Source organism: Rhinopithecus roxellana, chromosome 15 (genome assembly GCF_007565055.1).
Source record: "Rhinopithecus roxellana isolate Shanxi Qingling chromosome 15, ASM756505v1, whole genome shotgun sequence".
Taxonomy (NCBI): Eukaryota; Metazoa; Chordata; class Mammalia; order Primates; family Cercopithecidae; genus Rhinopithecus; species Rhinopithecus roxellana.
The window spans coordinates 108,946,862-108,972,477 of NC_044563.1; the positions used below are offsets into that span (position 1 = coordinate 108,946,862).

Genomic DNA, 25,616 nt, shown 5'->3' on the forward strand with positions numbered 1-25,616 from the left:
TAACACCTTGCAGGCTGGGAAGCTGCCCGTCCCTGAGGGCGGGGGCTGTGCAGGAAGGCTTGTTTTGTTGTCTCTCACACCCCACATATCACTTTCGTAGCCCAGCAGCAGATGGGTAGATGGGGGCGATGAGGAGTGTGAGGTGTGCAGGAAGAAGGAACGTGCATTATAAAAAGGGAGCGGGCAAAGATTCCATGTATCTCTCTTAGGGGTGGAAAAATTCTGCCGTTTCAAAATGGAGTGGGAGAGGACTGGGTCAGAATGCCCCAAAGATAGTTTAACATACCAGCAAAGACTCAGCGTTGATACTAGACAGATCCAAGGTCAAATCTCTGCTCTGCCACTCAATACAAACGGCTAACATTTACTAATTTTCCTGCTAAGAGTTTGCCATGCACAATTTGATTTAAGCCTTACAAAACCATATACAGTAGCTGCCACTTTTATTCACATTTGATTCAAGTTGACTGAGGTTCTGACAGAGGAAGTAACTTGCCCAAGGCTGCACAGCTAGGGAAAATAAAGCTGAGTTTCAAACTAAGGCCAGTCAGATTCTGCAGTCTCTATTCTTAACCACTGCTTTACCATTAGGACAACGATTTACAGTCTTCTAACTTCCTGGGATCTGAGTTTAGGGAAATCACTTAACTTCTCCATCTTTAGTGTTCCACATCTGAAAAACGGGGAGATGAATGTTGTTCTCTTTGGTTTTTTATGAAGATTAAATGAGAAAATGCAAAGCTTTAGTGCCTGGCCTATAATAATATCATCATCCATTTACTCAACAAATATGCATTGAGCACCTGTTATATGGCAGGTGCCGTTCTAGGTGTACAAGCTAGAAAAGATCCCAGCTCTATCAAAGGGAGTAAGCAAGTAAGCGGGATAATTTCAAATAAGCATGTGTATTATGAAGAAAACAAAACATAGTAATGATATTGACCATAGAATTAAGAGGGCCTATTTTAGCTGGATGGCAAGGAAGGCCTTTTGAAGAAGTGGCAGTTGAGCTTATTATTTTTATTATTATATCTTTTTAGGTGAAGTCTTGCTGTGTCACCCAGGCTAGAGTGCAGTGGTGCAATCATATAAGCTTAATTCTTACAGGAAAGAGATGCAGACGAAGAGGGGCCTTTTAGGTATAGGAAACAGCAAGTACAAGGCGGGAGTGGGGCACAGAAAGCAGGCTGTGTCTGGGGCAGTGTGGACAAGCAGATGAGTGGTATGTGAGATTGGGAGGAGGGTTGGTTTAGGCAGCCAACAAGGCAGGGCTACAAATGTCATAGGAAGGTGTTTACACAGTGGAGAACCTTTGGAAGGAGAACCTCTTTGAATCAAGAGGATAATGTAATCTGATTCATTTATTTAAAAGGTGGCTTTGGATGCTGGGTAGACAATAGAAGGTTAGGGGACAAGGGTGAATGGCAGGCGTATTAGTTTGTTTTCACGCTGCTATGTAGAAATACCTGAGACTGGGTAATTTATAAAGGAAAGAGGTTTAATTGACTCATAGTTCTGTGTGGCTGGGGAGGTCTCAGGAAACTTACAATCACAGCAGAAGGGGAAGCAAACACGTCCTTCTTCACATGGTAGCAGGAGAGAGAAGTGCCAAGTGAAGATGGAAAACCTCTTATAAAACCATCAAATCTCGTGAAAACTCACTCACTGTCATGAGAACAGCATGAGAGTAACCACTCACATGATTCAGTTACCTCCCACCAAGTCCCTCCTATGACATGTGGGGATTATGGGAACTATAAAGATGAGATTTGGGTAGGGGCACAGCCAGACCGTATCACCAGGAGATCGAGGAGGAGATGAGATTACAAAGAGAGATGATGGAGGCTGGGACCAGACAGGAGCCCCAAGTGGAAACTAGTGGATGATGCTTCTCATCATTGGCACAGGGCAGCAGCAATAAAGATCTTAGTGAAGAGATAGATTGTATGACCTAGCAGTAGTTTTCACAAAAGTAAGAAGCCTCAGACCTCATAGCTTTGTCAAAAGTGGAATTTGGGCTCTTTTCCTAACACTAGAAATGTTACTACTGTCACCTTGCTATGGTGCAGTATCCACTGATAATATTTTTATTTTCAGTTATGAAATCTTATACTTTTGGGGAGTTATTGAATATAACTATGTATCCAGAGTTTAAGAAGGCAATCCGGATTTCTGTATAGAAATAGGAAAGGTACACTTTTTAAGTAAAGAGCTGGATAGTAAGTGTTTTCATTTTATGGGGCCTACTGTCTCTTACTATAATTACTTAACTCTGTCATGATAGTCTAAAAACAGCCATAGGGAATACATAAATGAATGGGTGTCACTGTGTTTCAATAAAACTTTACTTACAAAAGCAGGCAGTCGGCTATATTTGGCCCAAGGATCATAGTGTGCCACCCCCAGGTAGAGAATATCATTTATTTCATTGTCCAAATAACTTTTCCATAGAACCACTTCAAGACATTTTCCCCAAACTTTTGGTTACACAAGTGCATCTGCTATACTTGTGCTTATCTTAACACTAGAAAACATGATCTAATTTAAAGACTGTTCAGTACAGTGGTTTTTAAATCTTAGGGATTCCTTGGAGGTAACCCAGCAGACTAGGTAAGGTTCGGGGTGGAGGGTTTTGGGCCCCTCCTTCTGTTTTAACCAGGAGCCCCTTTTTGATATATTTAGTTTTATTGGTGATCTTGATAGGAGTTTATTTGAACAAAAGGAGTTGGGAGCAAGAAAAAAATGAGAAAATAATCAATCCAGTCCAACTGGTTGGAAATCATCTCTCCTTTCCACTGTCATGCTTTAAAGAGGCATTTATTACATGACTGCTCATAGAATAAATTAGTGCCTTGATTTCCTCCCTGGATGGTGGAGGGAAGAGAGTAGAGCTGGGGAGTGGGTCTACTTTCTGAGCCTTTTAAGGTAGGGGCAGCAGGCTGGCATTTGCCAGGCCTGGAGAGGAAGGATGATAGGGTGGCTTAAACTTTACATTCAAACACAGCTAGGTTTGAGTCTTTGCTCTGTCACTTAGTGGCTAGACAAGTTATTTATTTAACTCTCTGATCTATCTGTTTTCCCAGCTGGAAAATTGTGAGGACAGCACTTCCCTTCCCAAGCTGTTGGGTGGATTAAATGAATTAATGTATGTAAATTGCCTGGCACGTTGCCAGCTGCTTGAGAAATATTAATTTCCTTCTTCCTTTTCCTTATACATCCTGTCCTCAGGGGTGTGACATGAGCTCAAAGTCTCTTTGAGACCTTCTCCAGTCTCTTTCCTATTGCCCTCCATTTTTATGTCCCAATCTTTTCTTCTTTTCTTAGGATGTGGCCAGGTTCTGCGAGCCCCAAAGGGTCAGATTTTGTTGGAAAGCTATCCCCTAAATTCTCACTGCGAATGGACCATTCATGCTAAACCTGGGTTTATCATCCAACTAAGGTAAGGAGCTGGGGCCAGAACTAAGGAGTCTGAGGTTTTAAGGACACAGCAATGAGATAGAAGGCTCTTGGTCACTGGAATCCTCTGGAGCCTTTATATATATTGGAGCCTTTCTCTTTACCATTCTGTGATTCTCTGGGATAAGGCCTGGCTGAAACTACAGCCAACTAAATGCTTGTCATCATTGCCTTAGAAGTGTAGGGCTCAGATGATTTTGACCCAAGGATAACACCAACAAAGCAAAACACTGAGAGCAATCTACCCATCCACAAATCTTCAACAGTGTTTCCTACTTACTCAGGACTGAGCTGGTTCCTATGGGAGGGATGTAAAGAAATAAAAGGCACAGGCCTAACTTTCAAAGAATTATACTTTAGATTGGGGCTGATGCTTGTCACAGCTCCTTTAATTGGAGCTTTCAGAAAAAAAGCAAACATCCCACAACAAATAAACTAATTCTCTCACCTGTGTGGAAGACGAGTCATTTCTTTTTATGGAGCTTTAGGGCCCTCACAAATGTTGTTTATGCCATAGTCCAAAGTATAGACCCTGTTTTACTGTAACTATTGATAAATGCTACACAAGGGACCTGTTTGGTGAGAGCTGTTCATGACTGCATCATTGTGCTGGAACAGTTCATGGCACACTATAGTTGCATGATAAATACTTGTTGCATGAATAAATGCCGAAAGAACTGCTCTCTGATTCCAGTGTATCCTCTCTCCTGAAAAACACCTCCCCTTTTCCTCACTCACCCCTAGAATGGCTAGGGTCATTGTTCACTTAGCTCTTCTCATTTTAACCCTGTGGTGACAGTGAGTGGATTTAAAATCCCTGATCCGCTAGGGCACAGGCTTTCACTAAGTATTTTCTGGGTGGATAAACGGACACAGAGGTTACCACATGCTACCTGGCTTCTTGAATGTCTCTCTGTCCTCCAGGAGGGGCAACATGGTACCCTGAATTAGAAAAATCCAGCAAAACAGGTCTCCTTCTCAATCTTCCTCTTCAAAACTAGCGCTTGACAGATTGTGTTTCTACTCCCTGAGGACCTGGGGTTGGGAATGAGTCTCATTAATTCCTAGAGGAAGGCTGGCTCAAGGAACAAGTGATGAACCACACTGTTCTGCCCAGTGGGCTCAAGGCTGAGTCTGCAGGGATGACAAAAGTAGGTGTTAAATGCTGCATGTTAATATTTCAGCAGCTTAGGGACCAAGAAAAATGGTCCCCTCTGGGCCTCTCAGGAGCGTCTCCAAAATCCAAGATGCAAAAGGAAATTCTAAAATAGCAAAACTGTGGAGGATTGAGAAGCATATTAGCTGCCCAGGAAAGGGCCTTAGGGAGGCATGGAAATGTGTGGATTTCTTTTCCTCAAGTTAAGTCTGGATCACCTGGCCAGGGATGGTAATAATGATGGAAACACTTGGAAGTATAGACACAATGTTCAGCCCCAAAGCCCAGAAGGTGTCCCTGATACCCCTTTTCCTTCACCTACCACCAGACCACCACAAAATCTATTTTCTTACTTGAAAAATAGTCCATCCATAGCTCTCTGTCACCACTGTCACCATTCTGCTTCAAGCCACGCCCATCTCCCACTGGGATTCTGTCATGCCCTCCTAACTGGCTTCCTGGCTTCTACTCCTGCCAGCTCTGCCATCTCCTCTCTGCAGAGTGCCTGCAGGGAGCCTTTAAAATCTGCATTATCCCCTTGTTGAAACCTTTCAGTGGCTTCCTATAGACTTGGAATAAAAGCTAGTTTCCTTACCACACAAGATCGGTTGCAGGCTCCCCTCACTGGCCTCAGATCCTATCACTCTCCTCTTCATTCACCCACCTTGCAGCATCCCTGGCTTTCTTCCAGTTCCTCGAACATGCTAACCTCATCATTGCCCCAGGGCCTTTGCACTTACAGATTCCCCTGCCTGGACCACTCTGCCCCCATGACTTTCACATGGCTGGCTCTACTGCATCATTTAAACCTCTGCCCAGCTAGCACATCCTCAGAGGGGGCTTCTTTGACCACATTGCGTCAGAAACTTAAGACCTTAGTCACTTTTCATGCGCTTACCTGGTTAATTTGATTCGTAGCACTCAGCACTCTAAAATTACCTTGTTTTTTAGTCTCCTTGCTTATTATCTATCTTCTAACCCAGAATTAATCTCTGTGAGGGCTGGCACATGTCTAGTTGGTAGTTGGGACACTACAATGCTGACAGCACCTAGGACAGTGTCTGGGACAGAGCTGGCCTCCAGAAATATGTGTTCAGTAAGTGAACAAAAGGACAAATGAATGGATGAATGCAAATATAGTTGCAATGTCTCTTCAGCTTCAGGAAAAACTGTGGTTACTCTGTCAGGTAGTAGCCTCTCCCTTACTCTGCAGACAAAGATATCAAGGCCAAGAGAAGAAGCTGATTCCTTAACACACACAGTGAGTGCGTGGTGGCATCTGGATAAGAAATCAGGTGTCCTCTTAGATGTTAGAGCAGGCTGTACAAAATGCAATTCATAGGACCTACACCGCAAAAGCACTGTGATCAACCCTTTGTGAAGTAAACACTGATGAAACTCGGTTATTGGATTTCTTTGTTATTAGTACCTTTTAGAACACTTAAAATCAATATACTCTTTGTCACTATATTCCAGTGTTCCCTAATGCTGGTGTGTTGGGTTTTTACTGTAGTTGGCAGAAATATCCCTACTCCCAACATTTTAGGCAGCAGTTATGAGCCTTTCTATTTCTATTTTTTCTCCAGAGTGTGGAGAAGAAGATCCACATACACATTTTGTGAACTTGATACTCAGGTATTCCCTTGGAAATCCTGGAAAAATGCTTTTGCCTGTCTTGCCCTGGGATGTGGCTGCTGCTTTTCTTGTCTTTTGGACTCGGGGGCTTAATGTCATCTTCTGTGTTTCCAATCTGGTGTATCTCAATGCTTTCAAACCCAAGACCCCTTTTGGATAAGCATGGATGTATCAGGTTTCCTTAACCCCTGAAATTCTGACTTGGTGCTACTTTGTCTACTCTTTGGGTGAGAATTATCGTCGCCTAGACGATAATTACCTTCTGATTCTTCCATCAAACAGAAGAGTGTGCAGAGGTTTTTTGTTGTTGTTGCTGTTGTTGTTGTTTTCCCCTTTATTTAGTCTTGCAAAACAATATGAGCTTTTTTTCATTCTCCAACTATAAAATTACAATAAAGTAACCATTCAGTCATATATTTGGCAATATCTGTAGCATCTCCATAGGCCAGGCACTGTGCTGGACACTGTGAAAACCGTGGAACGAGGCAGGTGTTCCTCCCTGCCTTCAAGTAACTTGCAGGCTAGTGGAGAAGACAGGGCACACATCCACACACAAAAAGCCAAGGAGGTAAATATAAGAAGTTAAAATGTATGTCTACATTATGAGAAAAAGAAGGGATCTTCTTTGGAAAGAGTGGTCAGGGAAGCCTCTTTGAGGAGAGAATATTTAAGCTTAGGCCTGAGGATAGGAAGGAACCAGCCACGCAGACTGGGAGGAAAAAGGGCCCTGGAAAAGTGACGAACACATGCAAAGACTCTCTGCATGGATTATGGCACCTTGCTCTATCTGGGCAAGCACTTGCATGTGCATATACATACAAACAGTGCACAAATACATACTTCTCCACTAAGAGAAATTCGCCAACCTCCGAGCACCATTTTCCTGTCAGATCAGGCCAATGACACCATCTTTTCCTCAGGTCTGTTCCTCATCTGGCCTTGAATGTGCCCAGTGGTCTCAGGACTTCCAGGATCCATCTGCTTCCCTCTGTCACCCTGCCCACCCACAGGTTTGTCATGTTGAGCCTGGAGTTTGACTACATGTGCCAGTATGACTATGTTGAGGTTCGTGATGGAGACAACCGTGACGGCCAGATCATCAAACGTGTCTGTGGCAACGAGCGGCCGGCTCCTATCCAGAGCACGGGATCCTCACTCCACGTCCTCTTCCATTCCGATGGCTCCAAGAATTTCGATGGCTTCCATGCCATTTTTGAGGAGATCACAGGTAAAGGCCAATGAGACAAATGTGCACTTTGTGGCTTGCTCCAGACACATACCTCCTTTCTATGTCCCTTCCTTTCTTTGTCTCAGACTTATTCAAACCTAGCAGACTGTGTTCTCAGAAACAGCCTACACACTGAGAAAAAAGAAATAGCAAGGTATATTTCAGAAAAGTTTACCCAGAACCACAAGTAGGAATTATCTCCCTTATACAAATACAGTGGCTAAAGCACAGAGAGGCTGAATGACTTGTCCGAGGTCACACAGATATAGGGGCAGAACCAGGGATTTGTATCCAAGCTGTTCGGCTCTAGAGCTCACACAAGGGGACCTCTCATGGTTGAGAGCATTGGCTTTAGATCTCTGACAGATCAAGCTATGTGACCTTGGGTAAGTTCTTCTGCCCCTCTGGGCCTCTGTTTCCTAATGATAGTGAACATTGGGAATTATGATAGTGATAAGGGAGTAATAGTAGATCCTTCTCCATTAAGGAGGCTTTGAGAGACAGAACAAATGGAGAGCTTAACATAGTCTGGTACATAGTAAGAACTCAACAGCTGCCCAACCCTAGGCATACCCTTACCCTCTGCTTGCCATCTATAAAATAGGTATTAAAAGACTATAATGGTAAATGTCATTGACTTGATGAGTAACTCTAAGCCTGACTGTAACTCTTGCTGTGATCATATTAGGAAGTAGGATTTGACCAAACTGAACAAAATGCTCAATCCTAAGCAATCATCCCACTCTCATCATTCTGAGATCAGATTGCATCAGGTTTTACAAAATAAACACACGCTTGAAGTTTGATTAAAAAAAAACTGAATTAAAAAAGAGCTTGTAATGGTATTCTGATCATTAAGGTTTCCTTATTCATAGGGTATGACATGAAAGTCTCAGGAAAGAAGGTGGGTGGCTAAATAATCAGTGTTTCTTCAGTCCTGTCTGTTCAGCAAGGCCAGGAGACCCTGCTCCCCTGTCTACCCCTCTTTTAGTATGCTGCCTACAGGAAGCCTCGGCGGGTGCTCTTTCCAGTCTCTGTGCCTGCCCCCTGTGGAGCTGTGCAGGGCCTGGGAGTTCTGAGGCCTTGCTGCTGTGGTGTGATCAGCCTGTGGCTGAATCCTCATCTCTTGGTGACACCCTGCAGGTATAGGCTGAGCAAGGTCCCAAGTGAGATGCATCTGTGGGGGCTTAGGACAGTCAGCAAACCAGGTAGGGGCAGCAGTGACTGGCCGGTCTGTGACTCTGGGACTGAGGGACGGTCAGGAGAATGTCTCCCTCCTCTGAAATGACCTCCTCAACCTCCCTTGGAGAACTTTGGCAATACTGGCCTGCGTTTTATCAATGCTGTCAAATAATACCACTTCCCATTTTTCAAACATCCCTGTTTGTTCACTTGCCCTCAAGATATTTCCTCTGGCTAAAGTCACCTGTCTGCAACCTACATATCAAAATCCATCCTTCACAGTCCCTACTACATTCTTTCTCCTCTCCTAAATCTTTTCTCTTGCTCCAACAAGCTATGACTTTGCCCTCTTTTGAATGTCTTGTAGCATTGCCTCTTCTTTCTTCATAATACACTAACTATATACTTCAAGTCATAGTTGTTTTATACTTTTCTTCAAGTAGCTTTAATCTGGTAAATAGGATGTCCTGTTCATCTTTGTATTTCTCCCATGCCTTCCACAGAGCAAGTACTCAAGATAGATTTGTTGAACTGAGCCAAGGAATATACTTCTACATTGGGATAAATGAATGTAGGTTTGATGGATAACACACAGATGAGTGTTTCTCAAAATATTTTCTGTAGAAAAATAGTCCCCAGGATGCCTTGTAAAATGCATGCTTTGAGGTCAAATGAGCTTGAAATTCACAATGTGTATTAGGAAACGCACAATGTATACTAGGGCATTGAACTGAGAAGTTCTGCAGTAAAGAATCTGGCTAGTTAGCATTGAAAGTAAGCAACATTTCCCTAACATATTTGAGCTTAGAACCCTCAGTAAAACACATCAACATCTCAAGGGACTAATGATTACAGAATATAAGTTTGGAAATTATTGAATACACCTTCAACAGTGTCATAAAGATTGTCTTCCAGTTGTATTGCCCCAGTACCCAGGATGCTGAGCTTTTATTTGAAAAAAGATGGTCTTCAGCTACCCAGAGATATCTCCGTCCACTGAAATCCCTATGAGAGAGATACAAGCATGGCTCTGCTTTCATCAGTTTAATGTTGTTGTTTGCATTGCCTTGTGGTCTTCAGAATATAGGAGTATTAAGCATACTTCTGGGGCCCTCAAAAACATCAAATAATATCACCAACATTTGATATTTAATGAGTATCTATTTTAGGCATTTTCAAATAATGATAACATGAATTCAGTAAAGGGAATAAAAAACATTGCAAGAAGACTTTAATAAGCAAGTAAAAGACTTTGGTCAAGACTCTGGGCCGGAAGACATCAACTCAATGCACAGTGGCACTGAGGAATGCCTTTTCTCTTACAGCATGCTCCTCATCCCCTTGTTTCCATGACGGCACGTGCGTCCTTGACAAGGCTGGATCTTACAAGTGTGCCTGCTTGGCAGGCTATACTGGGCAGCACTGTGAAAATCGTGAGTATGCTTCCTAAGTGGGAGTTAAGGCGTCAGATGGGGCTGGTATGGAAGGATTTTAAGAGCTTGCAGGGCCTACTCTTTCTTGATGTCTAGGCTGGTCTGTCCAAGATGGCACACAGTGTGGACACTCCCAGTGAGTGGTTCTCAGAAGGGCAGAGCTGCTTCTGAGTCAGGTTGTCTGCAACTTCTTAGGTTTGTCCATTGGCATTTCCAACCCTCACTTGCTGCAAATATCTCTGAGAAAGATACAATGGCCTCCAGTAATATTCAGAGCTCAAAAACACTGAAAAAAGGTCAACAAACTTCCCTGTGGCTCAGTCTGTATCCCTGTCCATTCTAAGATCTGTATTTTAGATTTATACTCCAGGCACCATTCACAGACTCCAGTGTGAGTTATTGCACATCTTGAAGCCTTGCAATGAGGGGGTAGATATTTAGGGTGACCATCAGCTCCAGTTTCTCAGGGATAATCTCAGTCTATACATTTTGCTGAGCAAAATTATTGGTAGCATACTCTTTCAGGGGCAAAGTGTCGTGAATTGGATGACAAACTATATGGTCATGTTTTAACACATGTCATATATAAGGTCTTGGTTACCAGACTGAAAACAGGTGTCACAGATGGAAGCCGTCAGCATGGAATGAGATGTGCATAAGGACAAGAATTTGGGGGAGAGCAAAGGAGGACAGAAAGTGTCCTAGGTAGGTTTCCCCAAAGCAGATTGTGAGTTGAGAATGTGTACACAAGGGAAGTGTTAAGGACAGGCTCCCTGGAGAAGCTGATAGAGGAGTGGGAAGCTGGCCTGGGAAGGGAAGGAGGACAAGTAGGGGTGCGATTTCAGGCAAAATACCAACCTCAGTGTTAACCTGTCATGAGATCTGGAATGTACATTACTCTTTAGAGTAATGTTCTAGCTTTAAGGCAAGGGATCTGGGCTTTCATATCCCCACAGCAATCAGTCATTGGGTACAGGCTGCCCTGGGGGACTGGAGGACATAAACCGTGGGCACACTTGGCTTTCTATGCATGTGGGCAAAGTGGTTCCAGTAGCTCCTGAGCAGCTCCCTGAAAGAGAGTCACAGATACAGTCCATTGGAAGTAAAATACCATAGGATGGGGAGGGGAAAAGGGCCCACAGAAACACTGAAAATAGACCCGAGAGCAGAGCACCAACAGTGTCTACTACAGTCGCTTCTAACTAGCATGCACAGGTGCTCTGTTGGTCATCTAGCAGCCTGGTCTGGCAGTATTCTCTAAAGTTTGTGTATGTTTTGAATTAATTTTCACTAATGTTTTCTTACAAACAATGCAGATGGAAACCATGGTTTCAATAGTGGGTCCCTGTGTGTACCACTGATTTCTACTAAAAGCATCCTTGCCCTGGTTTGGCACAGCTGACTTGAGTGTGACTATGCTAGAGACGTAGAAAATGATGTTCTGCTTCATGGTTCTTGCCTCATTTGAGCCTGCCATGTTGCATGCAAGGCAGAGCAGGGAAATGTTGCATTCTCTTGGCTTCAAGAATTTGTATGTAGAGTGATTCTAGTTTCTTGACAATGGCAAATCCTGAGCTTCACTCTTTGGATTCAGAGGAGGAAACAAAAAGAGGAAAGGCTTAATTTCTTGACGAACGAACTACACAATCCTTTGATAAAGAAAAGTAGAATTGGAAAGAAGTAAAATATCACCAAATAAAGCCAAAATGCCTTTAAGAAGCTGAGTCAAATTAGGAAAGAAAAATAAATTGGTCCAAAACTTATGATTAAAATATTCATGGGTAGCTTGTGAGTCAAAACAGATTTCTCAGCATTGTTATTCCATCAAGAAAAAAGAAACATAATGAAAAAAGAATGTAAAATATATCACCATGAGCTGATTCATAATTTAATCACAAACTGTCTCAAATTACTTTAAAACATCAGCATAGATGGGCAGGAAAATTCTCCCTTGCTGGTTTTCAAAATATTGTTCAAAAGCCATAATTCCCTTAGTACCATGTAGTTATAGCTAGGTGAAGGTGTTACCGATGGATATCTGATATGTCATTTACTGGCACCGATATGGGGGGACTAAATGTTTTTTGTTTGTCTGTTTTCTATAAGATGCAGGTTCGTTTTTCCTTCTAGGAAATTTGGCACGAGTTTCAACTAACTCACTGGGGGACACGTCACAAAAAGTGGCTATGGCAGTTTACGTTATAATTTCTGAGTCAACCTTTGTTAGCAATTTTTCCAGAGCAGTCTATCAGTTAGAAAAGCAAAAAAGAGTGAAAAAATTTATTTTCTTGTTTTCCTCATGAGGATACCAACAAATTAAAAAAATGCTGGCGGGAATTATTTTGAAATTAGGAAGAAACCCAAGCATCTGGGATTCCCCAAACTCTTAAGTGCCCAAATTAGACTAGGCTCTTTTTTAAAAAAATAGCTTTAAAATCAGTATTAGTGACCAAAATCAATATTAATGAGAATTCTTTCATTTATGCAGTGCCACATCTGACGAGGGGAAACCATTTCTTAGGTACTGCTTTAATGATCTCTTCAAGTCTTTGTGGAAAGGTAGATGCTCGGTTTTGCGGACGAGTGATTTGAAGCAGAGAATGCAAGACACTGGTCCCCATCAAGTTCAAAACCAGAGGCCATAATTTCACGTTTCCCATTTAGTTCACAATCTCTCAGACACGACACTTGCTGTATGTTTTGGTGAGACTCCAGATGCTTGACTGATGAACTCTGATTACCATTATGTCCCATTAGCGAGTCCTCTTAAAGGACTTCCCTTCCCAGGTAGAGCTCATCTGTTTCTCTTTTCCAAATAGAATTCCGATGTGCAATCTCTTGATAGAAGCTATTCTCTTTATTTTCCTTATGTATGTATATGTCTGTGAGTGGAATGGAATAGAAGTAGATTTTTTACTTAATTGCAGAAATATATGTCAAAAAAATCAAACAGTACAGAGGTATATAGAATAAAAAGAGAACATTGTTTTTTCCTGCACAATCCTGGTTCCCAGTGGAAGCATTGTAAGAAACTTGGGGGATATTCTTCTAGACTTTTTTTCCTATGGTATGCAAACCTAAGTGGTCTATGTGTCATTATTTTAAACCAGTGGTTCTCAACGAGGGGTGATTTTGCTCTCCATCTCTACCCACAGGGGACATTTGGCAATGTCTGGAAACAGTGTTGGTTGTGATAATTGTAGGAGTGAGGTGGTGTGCTGCTGGCATCTAGTGGGTAGAGGCCAGGGATGCTGCTAAACATCCTACAACGCACAGGACAGGCCCCACAACAGTTATCTGGCTCAAAGATCAGTAGTGCCAAGGTTGAAAAACCTTGTTTTAAACACAAGTGGATTAAGTATTCATACAATTTTTCAATTTATTTTCAGTCCCCATGTTACAGATATTTTTTCGAGATCTGTCCATGTTGTTATACTGATTTGAAAAAATGATTGCTGAGTATTCATTGTATGGCTGAATGTACTAATATAATTATATATTCATCCAAGTCCTTAAGATGGACTTGATATTGCTTTTAGTATTTTGCTATTTTGAAGAGCACTGCAAGGAATATCCTTACATTTATTTGTTCGCTCATACGTAGAAATATTTTTGTAAGATAAATTCTTAGATGCTGAACTGTTCATTCAAAGGGTACACATATTTTGATTTTGAGAGCTACTATGGTCACTAAAAGGTTTTGGCAATTTAGAAGAGGAACCATTCATTATCAACACCTGTCCTCAAAATAAGACTTGGGACCTGCATTGCAGAAACTAGGATCTATCCTTGTCAAGCTGGAAATGAATTTATTTTCAAAGGAATTCCATTGGTCTGGGGAGAAATTTCTCCTTCAGACTTTTGTGGGATAGGTTAAAGAATGCAAAATAATCAGCTAGATTTGGCCTACTACCAGCGGTCAAGAAGGTGTGAGAGCCCCGATGGGACAGTCTTCAAGGTCTGCTACCCCAGGCCTCACCTGCCCTAGATTGCTTCCGAAGGAGGAAAAACTTCCCCTGGTGCCTGGGTGACCTCCTCGGAAGCATAACAGGGGGAACAGCCCCCTCCTCTGCCTTGAGGCCAAGCTAGCCTCCTGCCAACACCGTCAGCAACCTCCAGCCTCCCTGGGCCACCGTGTAGGAAACTGGGGCCCCTTCTTCCCTCTGAAGTTTCCTGTTTCTTTGTATGGAACACAACGACAAAATGGGTCCTCGAGTAAATGGTCAGAATCTTGTTTTGAAAAAGTGGAGAGCAAGGGATTCATCGTCCTGCTCTAATTTCCATGTTGCCTTTGTTCCCCCGGCCCAGTTGACGGGCCGGGACTTCCCCCTGCATCCTAATGAAGGACGATGAAACGGGCTAACTCTTGGGGCACAATGCTCACACTGCAGGCTCTGACGCGCCTTGGAGCAAAACAAATCGGCCTCCACCAATTAAAGAAAAATGGTGAATCTGGATTCATTTGGGTTTTGGAGTCTCAGAAAGTTCCCACTGGCCTGTCCCAAGGCCTGGGAAGAAAAGAGCTCAGGCTGAGAGGCACACTTTATGCTTTAGCTTCAAAGGGGAGACCCGCACTTCTCATCAGAATAAACAATTAGGAACTTTGGGATGTTCACAAAAACATGAAGCCGAACCAGTGAGAATGTACTGAGACCTCTAGTGGGTAAACTATCATCTCTCCCATCAGGGACAGATACATATACTGCAGTCTAGGTGGAATTATTGCAAAGTATTTTGAAATCTCTGAGGGTGAGGCATTTAAAAATGGAATTATTTACTTCCTTTTTCACAGTTCTAAGACCTCTCTTATCCTTAATACACAGAAGACAGGTGCATCTTTGTCCATCATGAGATGGTACACCCCAAGGTGAAGAATCACCTTAGAATCTGTGGCCAGAAAAACCTTGGTTTGACACTAAGTCTTCAATTAACTAGTCAGGTGGTCTTGAGCGAGTCATTTAGCTCCTATGAGCCTCAGTTTCCCCATTTATAATCTCCAGAAAAATAATACCAAATTCCTCTTAGGGTGTTTGTAGGGAGGGGATGAGATGATCCACATAAGGCACTGAGTTGAGTAATAGGAGCCATCCCACTGTTTCTGATTCCACATTACAGCCATTTAAAAGTATGGCAGAAAGTAAGGGATTCCCTGGATAAGGGATTAGGGCAACAACACTAGTTTCTACAATCTAGACAATTATGACATAACTTTCTCAAAGTCCCAGGATTTAAGAAAACTCTTCTAAGACTTTCTGAGTTTCCTTTGCAAACCTCCCGAAGCCATTGCTGAACACTAAATATTGCCACCACTGCACCAACAAACAGGCAAGAAAGATCTGGTTTTAAAAGGACAAGTAGGTGTTGCCAGTGTCATTGTTGTAAAGAAATACTGGATCCCAGGAAAAGACACCCACATTAGGCATGTTGAATGCTGAGACTTTGTACCCTGGACAGCCTCGGGAGGGGGCTGTTAGAAATGACAAATAGAGTAATGTTGGGGAGAAACCAGATTCGGACACTCCAGAGCAGGTTGCTCAAAGCATCATATTATCTGGCCAGCCACGCTTTTTCTCATGGGGTTTTATTAGTCACTTATTTAGTGTGGTCTGTGTCAGTCCCCTGCTGGTCATTTTGGAGACAAGACTTCAGAGTAACATTTTGGTATTTTGTTAAAGGGGCAGGGAGAAAAACAAAGGAGCAATCTGTCTTGAGAGGGTATGAAGGGCATAGGGCTAATTCCATGGAGAACAGTCCCAAGGAATCCGTGGCTATTACCCATATGCTCTTGATAGCCCAGAGCCTTTGCAGACTTTAGGAGCCCAGAAAAACCATTAGCTAGCGGGCCACTGTCTTCTTACACATTACCTGGGTCTCTCCTCTATTCACCTCCCTAATATGAAATGAATCTGTAATGTCCTCCTTGGTGTATTCAGAGGGATGCCATCCCGTTCGGATTTAGATCCAAAAAACAAAAGCTGTCACTGAACATAGTAGAAGCTGCCCTTTTATAGTTACCAAGGTGTGTGTGTGTGTGGGGGGGGGTGTGTATGTGTGGTTGTTTTTTTTTTTTAATTTTGCTGAAAAGTTTTCTTTTCATTTAGATCAATCCTTGTTAGATGATCTTGGGTCTACCTAGCCCGAGTGACATCTTAGTATGAACTCTCCTGGGCTCCATGAGCCTTGTGGCTTCTTGACCAAAACATTGCTATGTCTCATGCAGGGCAAGAGGCTTGGGGATTGTGACATAAGGGGTGTATTTTGCTACTCAGGAATTATTTCAGCATGGACAGCATTCTAGCCAAATACCAAGACTAGAGCCAAATACCAAGGTGAGGCCATCTAAACAATGCATCAAGACTACCTCCAAGAGTTGGGAACAGAGCACCCATCAGTGTTGAAAGGGCCAGACCCACCATTGCTTTGCTAAGGCTTTGCTTGCACCTGTCTGATTCTTGTCAAGGCCCTTTTGGCTTTTTCTTTGGCAGATGAGGTCACTGAGATAGGACTTAATGTGGGAGGCAGATTGTATTTGGGTTCTGGGTTAAGAGCTATTTCATTAGAACTGGGATGGACTCTGTACCTACTGAGGGTTGAAAGAGAAGGGTACAAACAGCGAGAGCACAGCACAATTAACTTCTCTTGGAAACAAGCATCCCTGACATTATGGGATCCAAGACAGACACCAGCCTGTTGGCAATGGTTATAGAGCCCCACTTTTCCATAAAGGCATCTGCCTTGTGGGATATTTGCCACCTGTCCCTCCCCTTGTGGGACATTAACTACATGTCCCTCTTCCTGTGTCAGAAAATGAAAGCTTCCCTTTTGCAAAATGCAAGGTACTCTTGTTGATATCCATGTACTAAAGTAATAGTCATTATTCTGTCTGTCGTTAATATAGGCCAGGCTCTAGGCTTTATGTGACGTGGTCCATTTATTTGTCTCAATGTTCCCATGTAGTAGATACTTTGATCATTTACACTTTACAAATTCACCCAGCTAGACATTTTTGAGTGTCTACTAGGTACCAGGCACTGGGGAAATAAGACAGGGCTATCCAGTATATATTTTCCCCTCCTTTTGACAAAACTATAAAACAATTCCAATCTTAGCCCTTTCCTAGTCCTTAGAAGAATGTTACATGCCATGCAGTTTCTAGCTACAGCTTCTTCTAGCAAGGTTTTTGGTAATAGTGATGGTGATGATGAAAGTTATTACACGTGTCCAGTATGCCATGAACTGGGCGGGATCTGCTAGGACTCAAATGTGCTTAGCAGCCGAGGACTCTTCTGCAAGGTCATTCTCTTCATCCCCAAGGCTAAACAGAAGAGAATTGCCTAGTTTGGGCCATTTTCATAGCAGACATTTCTTATAGTTTGAGAAGTTGGCTATGAATACCACTGGGGAACATTTCCCCCAGTAGTTTAGAGTTATTATCCACCCCCAAGGAGCTGAAGCAGAAATCTTCTGAGATTTGGGGAAACCCCAAGAAAACTAATGTTACCAAGCAGATTGTATTTGGACAGTGAAGTTTCTAACACCTACAAAGGTTACCCATCTATTCTATCAAATGGGAATGTGGCAGGTTGATTTTGAAGAAGAAATGAAATGACCAGAACTTTTCAAAAAATTTTCCAAGTTGACCTGTCTCTTAGGCACAGGCAGTTTCAGCTGTCTAATTAAATAGGCCATCCAAACACCGGAAAAGTGGTATCCGAAAGACATAGTGTACCATGCCCAAGGACAATACTGATTAAGATCAAATAGCTAATTGTAAGCCTCAGCCTCTAAATTGCTGCCGGATGAAAAAATAACAGTGTGTGCAATCCAAGCATAATTTCACATAGAGAGAGAATGAGAATTTCTCATTCACACCCCCAGAGGGCTGGAAAACATCGGGGGGAGGAATTCCATTGGCTGGAAAGGGATAAAAAGAGTTTTCACTGGGGATTACATCACCAGTTGGTGTCATTATTCCTGGTTGGTGAAGACCTTCCCGGGAGTAAAAAATATTTGGTTTGGTCCAGAGTCACAAAACGCAAATATAAGCTGAACAGGAAAAAGTGAGGAAGAGAAGAGAGGCCATGTGATGGCTGTCTCTAAGAGTTAAGTAGAGTTAAATAGAGTCGTGTTAAGTAGATTTCCAGGATGAACAATGCCCTGATGAGAAAGTTAATGCCTTTTCTAAACAGAACCAAAATTCTGTCACAAGTTGTTTCCTTGATTTTGGTGACAAGTGACAATGGGCGGATGGCAAGAGTATGCTAAGATTTGAGACAAACATCTCTCCATCCCTGGCCGTTACTACCAGTTAGATGGCAGTCATCAGTTTTGCTGACTCTGGATCTGTTTCCTTTCCTGGAACTCTCAGATAATCTTATAGCTCCAAAACTCAGCTCATATTAAAGAAACAAAATAAGCACCCTGCCTGGCTTGGTTTTTAGCTCAGGAGGTATCTGGCAATCATAAATATTTCATTAACATAACATTTGCAAAAAAAGAAGTATTTTTTTTATGTATAGTTTTGTAAATCACTGCAAACTCTTTCTGAAAGCAAGCAGGGTATAAATAATTAAAGTAAAATAAAATAATTTAGAAGCTGAACAAGAACAATAAAAAACAGAGTATTAGATGGGATGGAGATTAAAAGAAAGTGAACACACATTCATCTGGAGATGCAACCATTGCTGATTTTATTCTAAACATCTACTCCTTTCTTCCCCTTATCTAAGGATGGGTGCTGAGGAAATGTTGTTCACTGGAGTTTTGTAAATTATAGAAATGTTAATTTTTAAATATTATATCTTTCTAAAAAGTAGATTATTCTCCCTTTCCTGAAAAGAAAAAGGTAGCTGGACTTGATCATGCACACCATTTCTGTGCATGCCAACCCAACTGTCTTGCACTTTCATGTGCCTTCTGCCCTGTCTGAGACTTCCTCTGGCTCTCAGGGTGCACAGGCTCCTATTGGTGGGCAAATGGGAGGTATGAAGATTTAGTGTTCATCTCATCATCCTTCAACAAATGATTAATGGCAATTGGTAGGTTATAACTCATATCCTTTCCTCTGTGAGTAGGATAATGATGAGACATGCTCCACACTATCTCCCAGAGTTTCTAAACATCATTCCAACTCTGTTATCCTCTGTGGTAACCTCCTTGATAATGCAGTCTTATCTCCTTTCTCATTTATAATAATCCCCATCTCATTTCCCTCATTCCACTGTTGGTTCTTCCTAAGATTGTCACTTAAATGAACTACTTGCACTCAAAGCCTTGTCACACAGGCAACTTCTGAGAGAACCCAACCTAAGACACCTCATGAAGGTGTTTCCTTGAGGAGCTAACTTAACAGAGGTCTACAGGTTTGTATTAGTCATGGTTCTCTAAAGAAACAGGACTAATATAATTTGTATACATGTGTATACACACACACACACACACACACACACACACACACACACACATAAAGTATTGGCTCACACAATTATGGAGGCTGAGAAGTGCTATAATGTGCTGTCTACAAGCTGGAGACCAGGAAAGCTAGTGGTGTAATTTGAAGGCTGGAGATCCAATAGTGTAGACTTCAGTAAGCATCTGAAAGTCTAAAAACCAAGAGTGCTGAGGGCAGAGATGGCTGCCCCACTCAAGCATTCAGGCAGAGAGATAACCCAGATTATCCCTTCCTGCACCTTTTTATTCTATTCTGGCCCTCAGCAGATTGGATGATGCCTGCCCACATTGGGAGACAGCAATCATTTTTACTCGTTCTACCAATTCAAACACCAATTTCTTCCAGAAACACCCTCACAGACACATCCAGATAAAATGCTTAACGAGATATCTGGCATTTCATGATCCAGTCTAGTTGACACATAAAATTAAGTACCACAGTCAGGTAGATCACCATCTGGTTGTTTCTCTAAACTATTAGATAAGCCTTTGATTAATGCTGAATAACATATATTTTAGGGTTGCATTATCTGAAGGATACTCAAAATATGAATCATCTGCATTGCTGATTTAAAAATGTTAGATTTTTAAATTTTTAAATGCTGATTTAACAATGTTAGATCTAAGAATTGATATTCTGTACACACACGTGTGCACATGCACAAGCTCTTCTCTGTGTGTCAGAGCAAGCCTAGTCCTTTGTAGGGTCATGGGAGTGAGTGGAGACTACAGTATTTGTGGAGAGAGCCCACAATACTTCCCAGAGGATTTGGTATCTTCTGAAGGGTTTGTTCAAACTTTGCCGTGCAGCATGTTGGAAAATGGCTGCTCCTATCATAAAGAAGTGTCTCTGGGTCTCTTCTAATTATCTCATCTCTTGTAATTGTGCCCTGATCAACTGTCCACACTGCATTAACTACACGAATGTGCCCTGGTTAAATGGTGATCTCTGCATCAACAGTTCTATCTAGTACTACAAGGGGAACACAAATAGGATAAAACTGGGAGCTCCAATTCCAACAAATCTCCAATGATTATTCTCAGCAGAAACATTTAAATTAGAATTTGGTTCCATTTATCTCAGCACTCTACCTGTAGATTAAGAAATTTCTTTTCAGACAGCATGGCAGGCTAAGTGGTATGAAACCACTTCAGTTAATTGCACCTGATGAAATCTTTGCTGCAATCCAGACTACAGTCAACTTCTGGGGTTGGTTAGTATTTGCTGAGACCCTGCACCTCATTCAAATTCATCTAAGGACCCATGATTACCTTTACTGTATTCATTGGTTCACAACTTATCCTCCGATGTAATTATAGAAGCAAAATTAAGAAAGGTACTAGTCACTTAGGAAGAATTGGTGCAAGTGAAAAAAATTATATATATTTATTCTCCCCATTCTTACTCTCTCTCTTTCTCCTTTTCTGGTCAGAATGAGTTGAGTTGGCCCAAAGAAGTAAACCTGAATTTCCTGCAGTGACATCCCTTCAAGTACTAGTTGAACTATTAACTCTCTTTTTTGATTGAAAAAGATTGTGCTGTGTAAAAATCTGACCTGGGGAATAAGTGGAAGGAAAGCCCCAAATCTTTTCTTTTCTTTTTTTTTTTTTGGTAAGTGTTTAAGTGAATCTGGAGAGAGCCTTGAAAAGTATAAAGCACCTTAGTAGAACAGCTTGAACTGGCATCACTTCTATTTCAGGGTTTAAATAAACAAATTCTAAATGAAACATACAGAAAGACATCTTCTACTGGCTTATTCAGCTGGGCACAGAGGAGGCACTCATTAAATATGTGAAGATCCAAGAAAATGAATCAAATCAATAGTTAATAGCACTTCGTCATTCTGTGTGACATGCTTGACTTCTGAAAGGCAAAGCAGTGCTTGAACTATTTGGCTTCTAGGGGCTTTTTGTAGCTCTCAGCTCCAAATTTGAATTTATGGCTTGGAGACTTAAGCAAAAGGAAAAGACATATATTCATGCAAGGCTGGTGTATCATATTAAAATTCTAGATTCATTTGTTCATTATAGACAGGCATACACTGGTGGATAACAATAAATTAATGAAGAGGTCTGTTGTCTCACCACAGCTAGGATCTACTCCTGAGTTTTGTGTTTATCAGAGGATATGGAGGGGGCATCCGTTCCCAGGTTAGGAATGAAGAGTATGGACTTCCTTTTCACATATTTAATATTACTGATTTCACTGGAGGACATAGAAAATGGTGTCATGAGTGTGCACTGAGGAACCACTTTTCCTGAAAATAACTCCACCTTGTCCTGATATCACCATCATCCTGTCTACTTCTTATAGAATTTATGGACCTGGTCATCTCAGCTACTTTTATGTTGAGTATGACAATCAGGTGAAAAAAGGATGTCACTTTACTTGCCTTGAATCCACTAAAATCCGTCTCTCAGACCTGTAATTGAGGCTCATGAAAAATGCAGTCGCTGTCATTCTTGGGGCCTCCTCTGTGCCCTAGACTTGTAAAAAGGTTACTTGCTTTACACAGACAGCACCAAATCATCAGAGGGAATCATCTCATGGCAGATTTTAGGTCTACGCTATTTAGTCAAGGAAGCCCAATGTCTTAGACTACCTCATTCTTTCAGGTAAAACATCTTGGCTTGTATGGGGCTGGCCTGGAGCCCGAGGTGAGTGTATCTGTGGAGGCTGGAGGTCCTCTCATGAGGACCTGGCCTCTACTTGCTTGGCTAATCATACTCGCCAAGATCTTTTCACCGCCCAGGAGTGCTGCACACAAGGCCTAATGCCCATGGTTAAGACAGCTGCCTTTTTGTGGTATCATCACCTCCAGGAGTGAGACTGAGGGAAGGCATGAGGGATCTTGATGTCCAGGGCTAAGAAAACAGCAGAGTTGTCTCAGGTTAGTTTTCTCCCCCAAGCAGACCTTGAGTCACGTGCTTGGGTCCAACTGATTTATCAAAGGAAGCACTCCCAGGATCAACCAGTAACAGAGTTGGGGAAGCAAGATAAGAATGGGGATGGAATCAAGCAAGAGCATTTTCAACTGAACTCCCAGACTCAACCTGATCTCATGGGCTCTGTGGAGTATAAATTACACCTCCAGAAACACTATTTGGGCTTGTAAACTTCCATACCCATCAGTCATTGCCTACAGGCAACCCTGGGGTTGGCATAGGGAGACAAAAATCTCCTAGGTATTTTTCAGCTCATATGAAGTACACATAACAAGTGCAGGATGGTGGCCATGTCCAAGGGCAGTCCTCTGAAGGTTGCAAGTGCCAGTTCTCAGCGCAAAGCACTCATGTAGAAGTTGAGCTGGCAAAAGAAATCTGGGAGACTTGAGTGTTCACTATAGAGCCATTCCAAAACCATCACATATGCTTCTGTAAACTGACCTGGCAGTGAACCACCTCATATAATTGCCCAAAGGAAAAAAGAAAACAAAAATAAGAAAGGTCTTTCTTTAAATATTTATCTGAAACAATATCCCAGAGAAATGCACCTTTGATTCCTATTTTTTGTTCATGCAATAGCACGTAAGGGCATGCTAAACCTAGTGTGTTTCTGTCTGCAGGATGAATCCTGAAAGTAGCATGGCAATGTGCTATTTATTATTAATCACAGAATATTTCACTTAGCGAAGCAGGATCTTGATGCTCCTTCAGGCCAGAAATGCAAATATTTTAAATTCTCATTTGGCTTTGCACCAAAAAAACCCCATCCCACTGAAGATAAATGAAACACTCATTAAAAACTCAAATAGGAAAGAATCATAAATCAGTTCAATGGGGAGACATAAAGGTTTCTAAAAAGAGAATGAATAGGAAAAACAAAAGATTGTTTTGAAATCTTACCCTGGGGAGGAGCTCTGATGAGGTGCAGATGGCCTATGTACCCACCAGGTAGATGTCTAAACTGGGAGGGCAAGTCTTAGAATTAACTTCAAAAGCATCATAGGAGACAGTGTGGCTTTGGGAAGCACAGAAAATAAATGAGAGATAAGAGAGAATAATACCCAGTGGTTGTTTGATATAGGATGCAATTTGAAGGCTTTATTGTGCAGGATTAAAAGATACCAATGTACGGACACCGTGGTTGGCACCCAGAAGTGTGATCAACACCTTGGAATGAGGCATGGAAGCCCGTTGTGGGTAGACATTACCAGGATCTCAGAAAATGGAGTGGAATATTGCATTACGTTTGAATAGGCCCAACAATGGGCTTTTATACTTCTCTGTGGGGTTTTCTTTAAGATGTATTTGGGAAATTGGCATTTAAAGGCAGTTGGGGGCTTTGTGAACAAAGGCAAGTAAGGGAAAAGGAAACTGTACTATTTCAGTTACTTCTCAAAACTAGCCCAGGCAGGTAAGTGTTATCCTGTTTTACAGATGAGAAGAACAAGGCTTGGGGAAATTATGTAATTTTTCCAAACCCTAGTTCATTAAGTGGAAGAATGAATATATTTCACCCTTTATCCCTTCCATCCACCAACAAATATTTATTGAACACCTACTATGCGCTTGCTCTGGACACTGGGGAACCAAATGATTGTCTGAACTCATATCTATCTGATCCTGACAGCCATTCTTTTTCCATTAGAGTCTAGTGAATAAACTTATTTAAATAATTTCATAGAAAATTATATTACTCTATGATTATGCAAGATATTAAAGAGATTTGTATGGGGTGGTGAGACTATGGGGACACATAAAAATAGGCGTGGAAGACTGAATAATGCTAGATTTAGACACTTGGCAGGAAGACCCAAGCCATTTTGCTTGATATGTACTTAACCACAGAAACAACAAAAATAGTAACAAACTTTTAGGGTCACATTTTCTGATTATAGAACTTTGGAAAAAATTATAAAGAAGCAAAATTTATTTTTAATGTTATAAGCCAGAGATAATAAGTGTAATTATTTTAAAGTATGTTCTAGTTTCTCCCCCCTGCACCCCTTGGCTGCTTCATATTTATCTGGCTTTGAACTTTGTGAATCTGTAGGTTGATGTCTTTTATCAATATGGGAAAAGTTTTAGCTATTATTTCTTTGCATATTATTTGTACTCCATTTTCTCTCCCTTCTCTTTCTTGGACGCCAATTACATTTATTTTTTAACCTTCTCACTCGATCCCCTATGTCCCTTATTTTTTCCCATACCTTTTAAATCTTTTTGTCTTTTTTTGCTTCATTCTGAGTGTTTTTAAGCCATTTTTTAGTTTACTAATACTCTTCAGTGGTATCTGATTTGCTATCAAACTTACCCACTGAGCTTTAAATTCCTGCCCTTATAATTTTCAGTTACATGTTTTTCCCTTTTTTTTTTTTTTAAGGTTTCCAGTCTTCTGCTTAATCTTGTTTTATTTCCTTGAACATATTCAGCATAATTATTTTTGTGTAGTGGTAGGTAACAACATTATCTGTATTCTTTATAAATGTATTTCTATTGTCTGTATTTCTGTTGATTTTCAGTCTTGCCTTCTGTCTTAGTCAGTTTGGGCTGTTACAACAGAATACCATAGACTGGGTGACTTAAACAACAAACATTTATTTCTCACAGTTCTGGAGGCTGGGAGGTCCAAGATCAAGGCGTCAGAAGATTCGTTGTCTGGTGAGGGCTTGCTTCAGATGCTGACTTCTTGCTGTATCCTCATGTGGCAGAAGGAGGGTGGGAGAGCTCTCTGGGTTCTTTTTTATAAAGGCACTAATCTTATTCATGAGGTCTCCACCCTTATGACCTAATCTACCCCCAAATGCCCCACATCCTAATACCATGATTTTGGGGATTCGGATTTCAATATATGAATACTGGGGGGACACACACATTCAGTACATTGTACCTTCTATTGGATCCTAACTCAGAAGCATCACTTGGCTCTATCCTTGTGACATTCTGTAAGCAATAACTTAAAACTAAATAATGGTTCTCATAGTTCTCCATTCTAAGATCTTGTCAAGTTAAAGTTGTACCATTGATTTAATATAGCTTTTCTGGGTTTATGAGGAAAGAAATACTACATGAAAAGTACACCATCCCATGTGCTTTGATTTCAGAAATGCCAGATTATAAAAGAATACACATC

General features: G+C 41.5%; 1 protein-coding gene across 2 annotated transcripts in view; it reads left to right on the forward strand.

The window, feature by feature from the left end:
- PAMR1 (peptidase domain containing associated with muscle regeneration 1) overlaps positions 1-25,616 on the forward strand; it is a 104,207-nt gene that overhangs the window by 59,049 nt on the left and 19,542 nt on the right. Inside the window, exons 4-7 of one of the 2 annotated variants that reach the window (XM_010358394.2) lie at positions 3,325-3,439; positions 7,258-7,475; positions 9,983-10,090; positions 25,094-25,144. In XM_010358394.2, coding sequence (XP_010356696.1) covers positions 3,325-3,439; positions 7,258-7,475; positions 9,983-10,090; positions 25,094-25,144 — 492 coding nt within the window. The remainder of the gene's footprint in view (positions 1-3,324; positions 3,440-7,257; positions 7,476-9,982; positions 10,091-25,093; positions 25,145-25,616) is intronic. The other variant, XM_010358395.2, reaches the window with a different exon arrangement.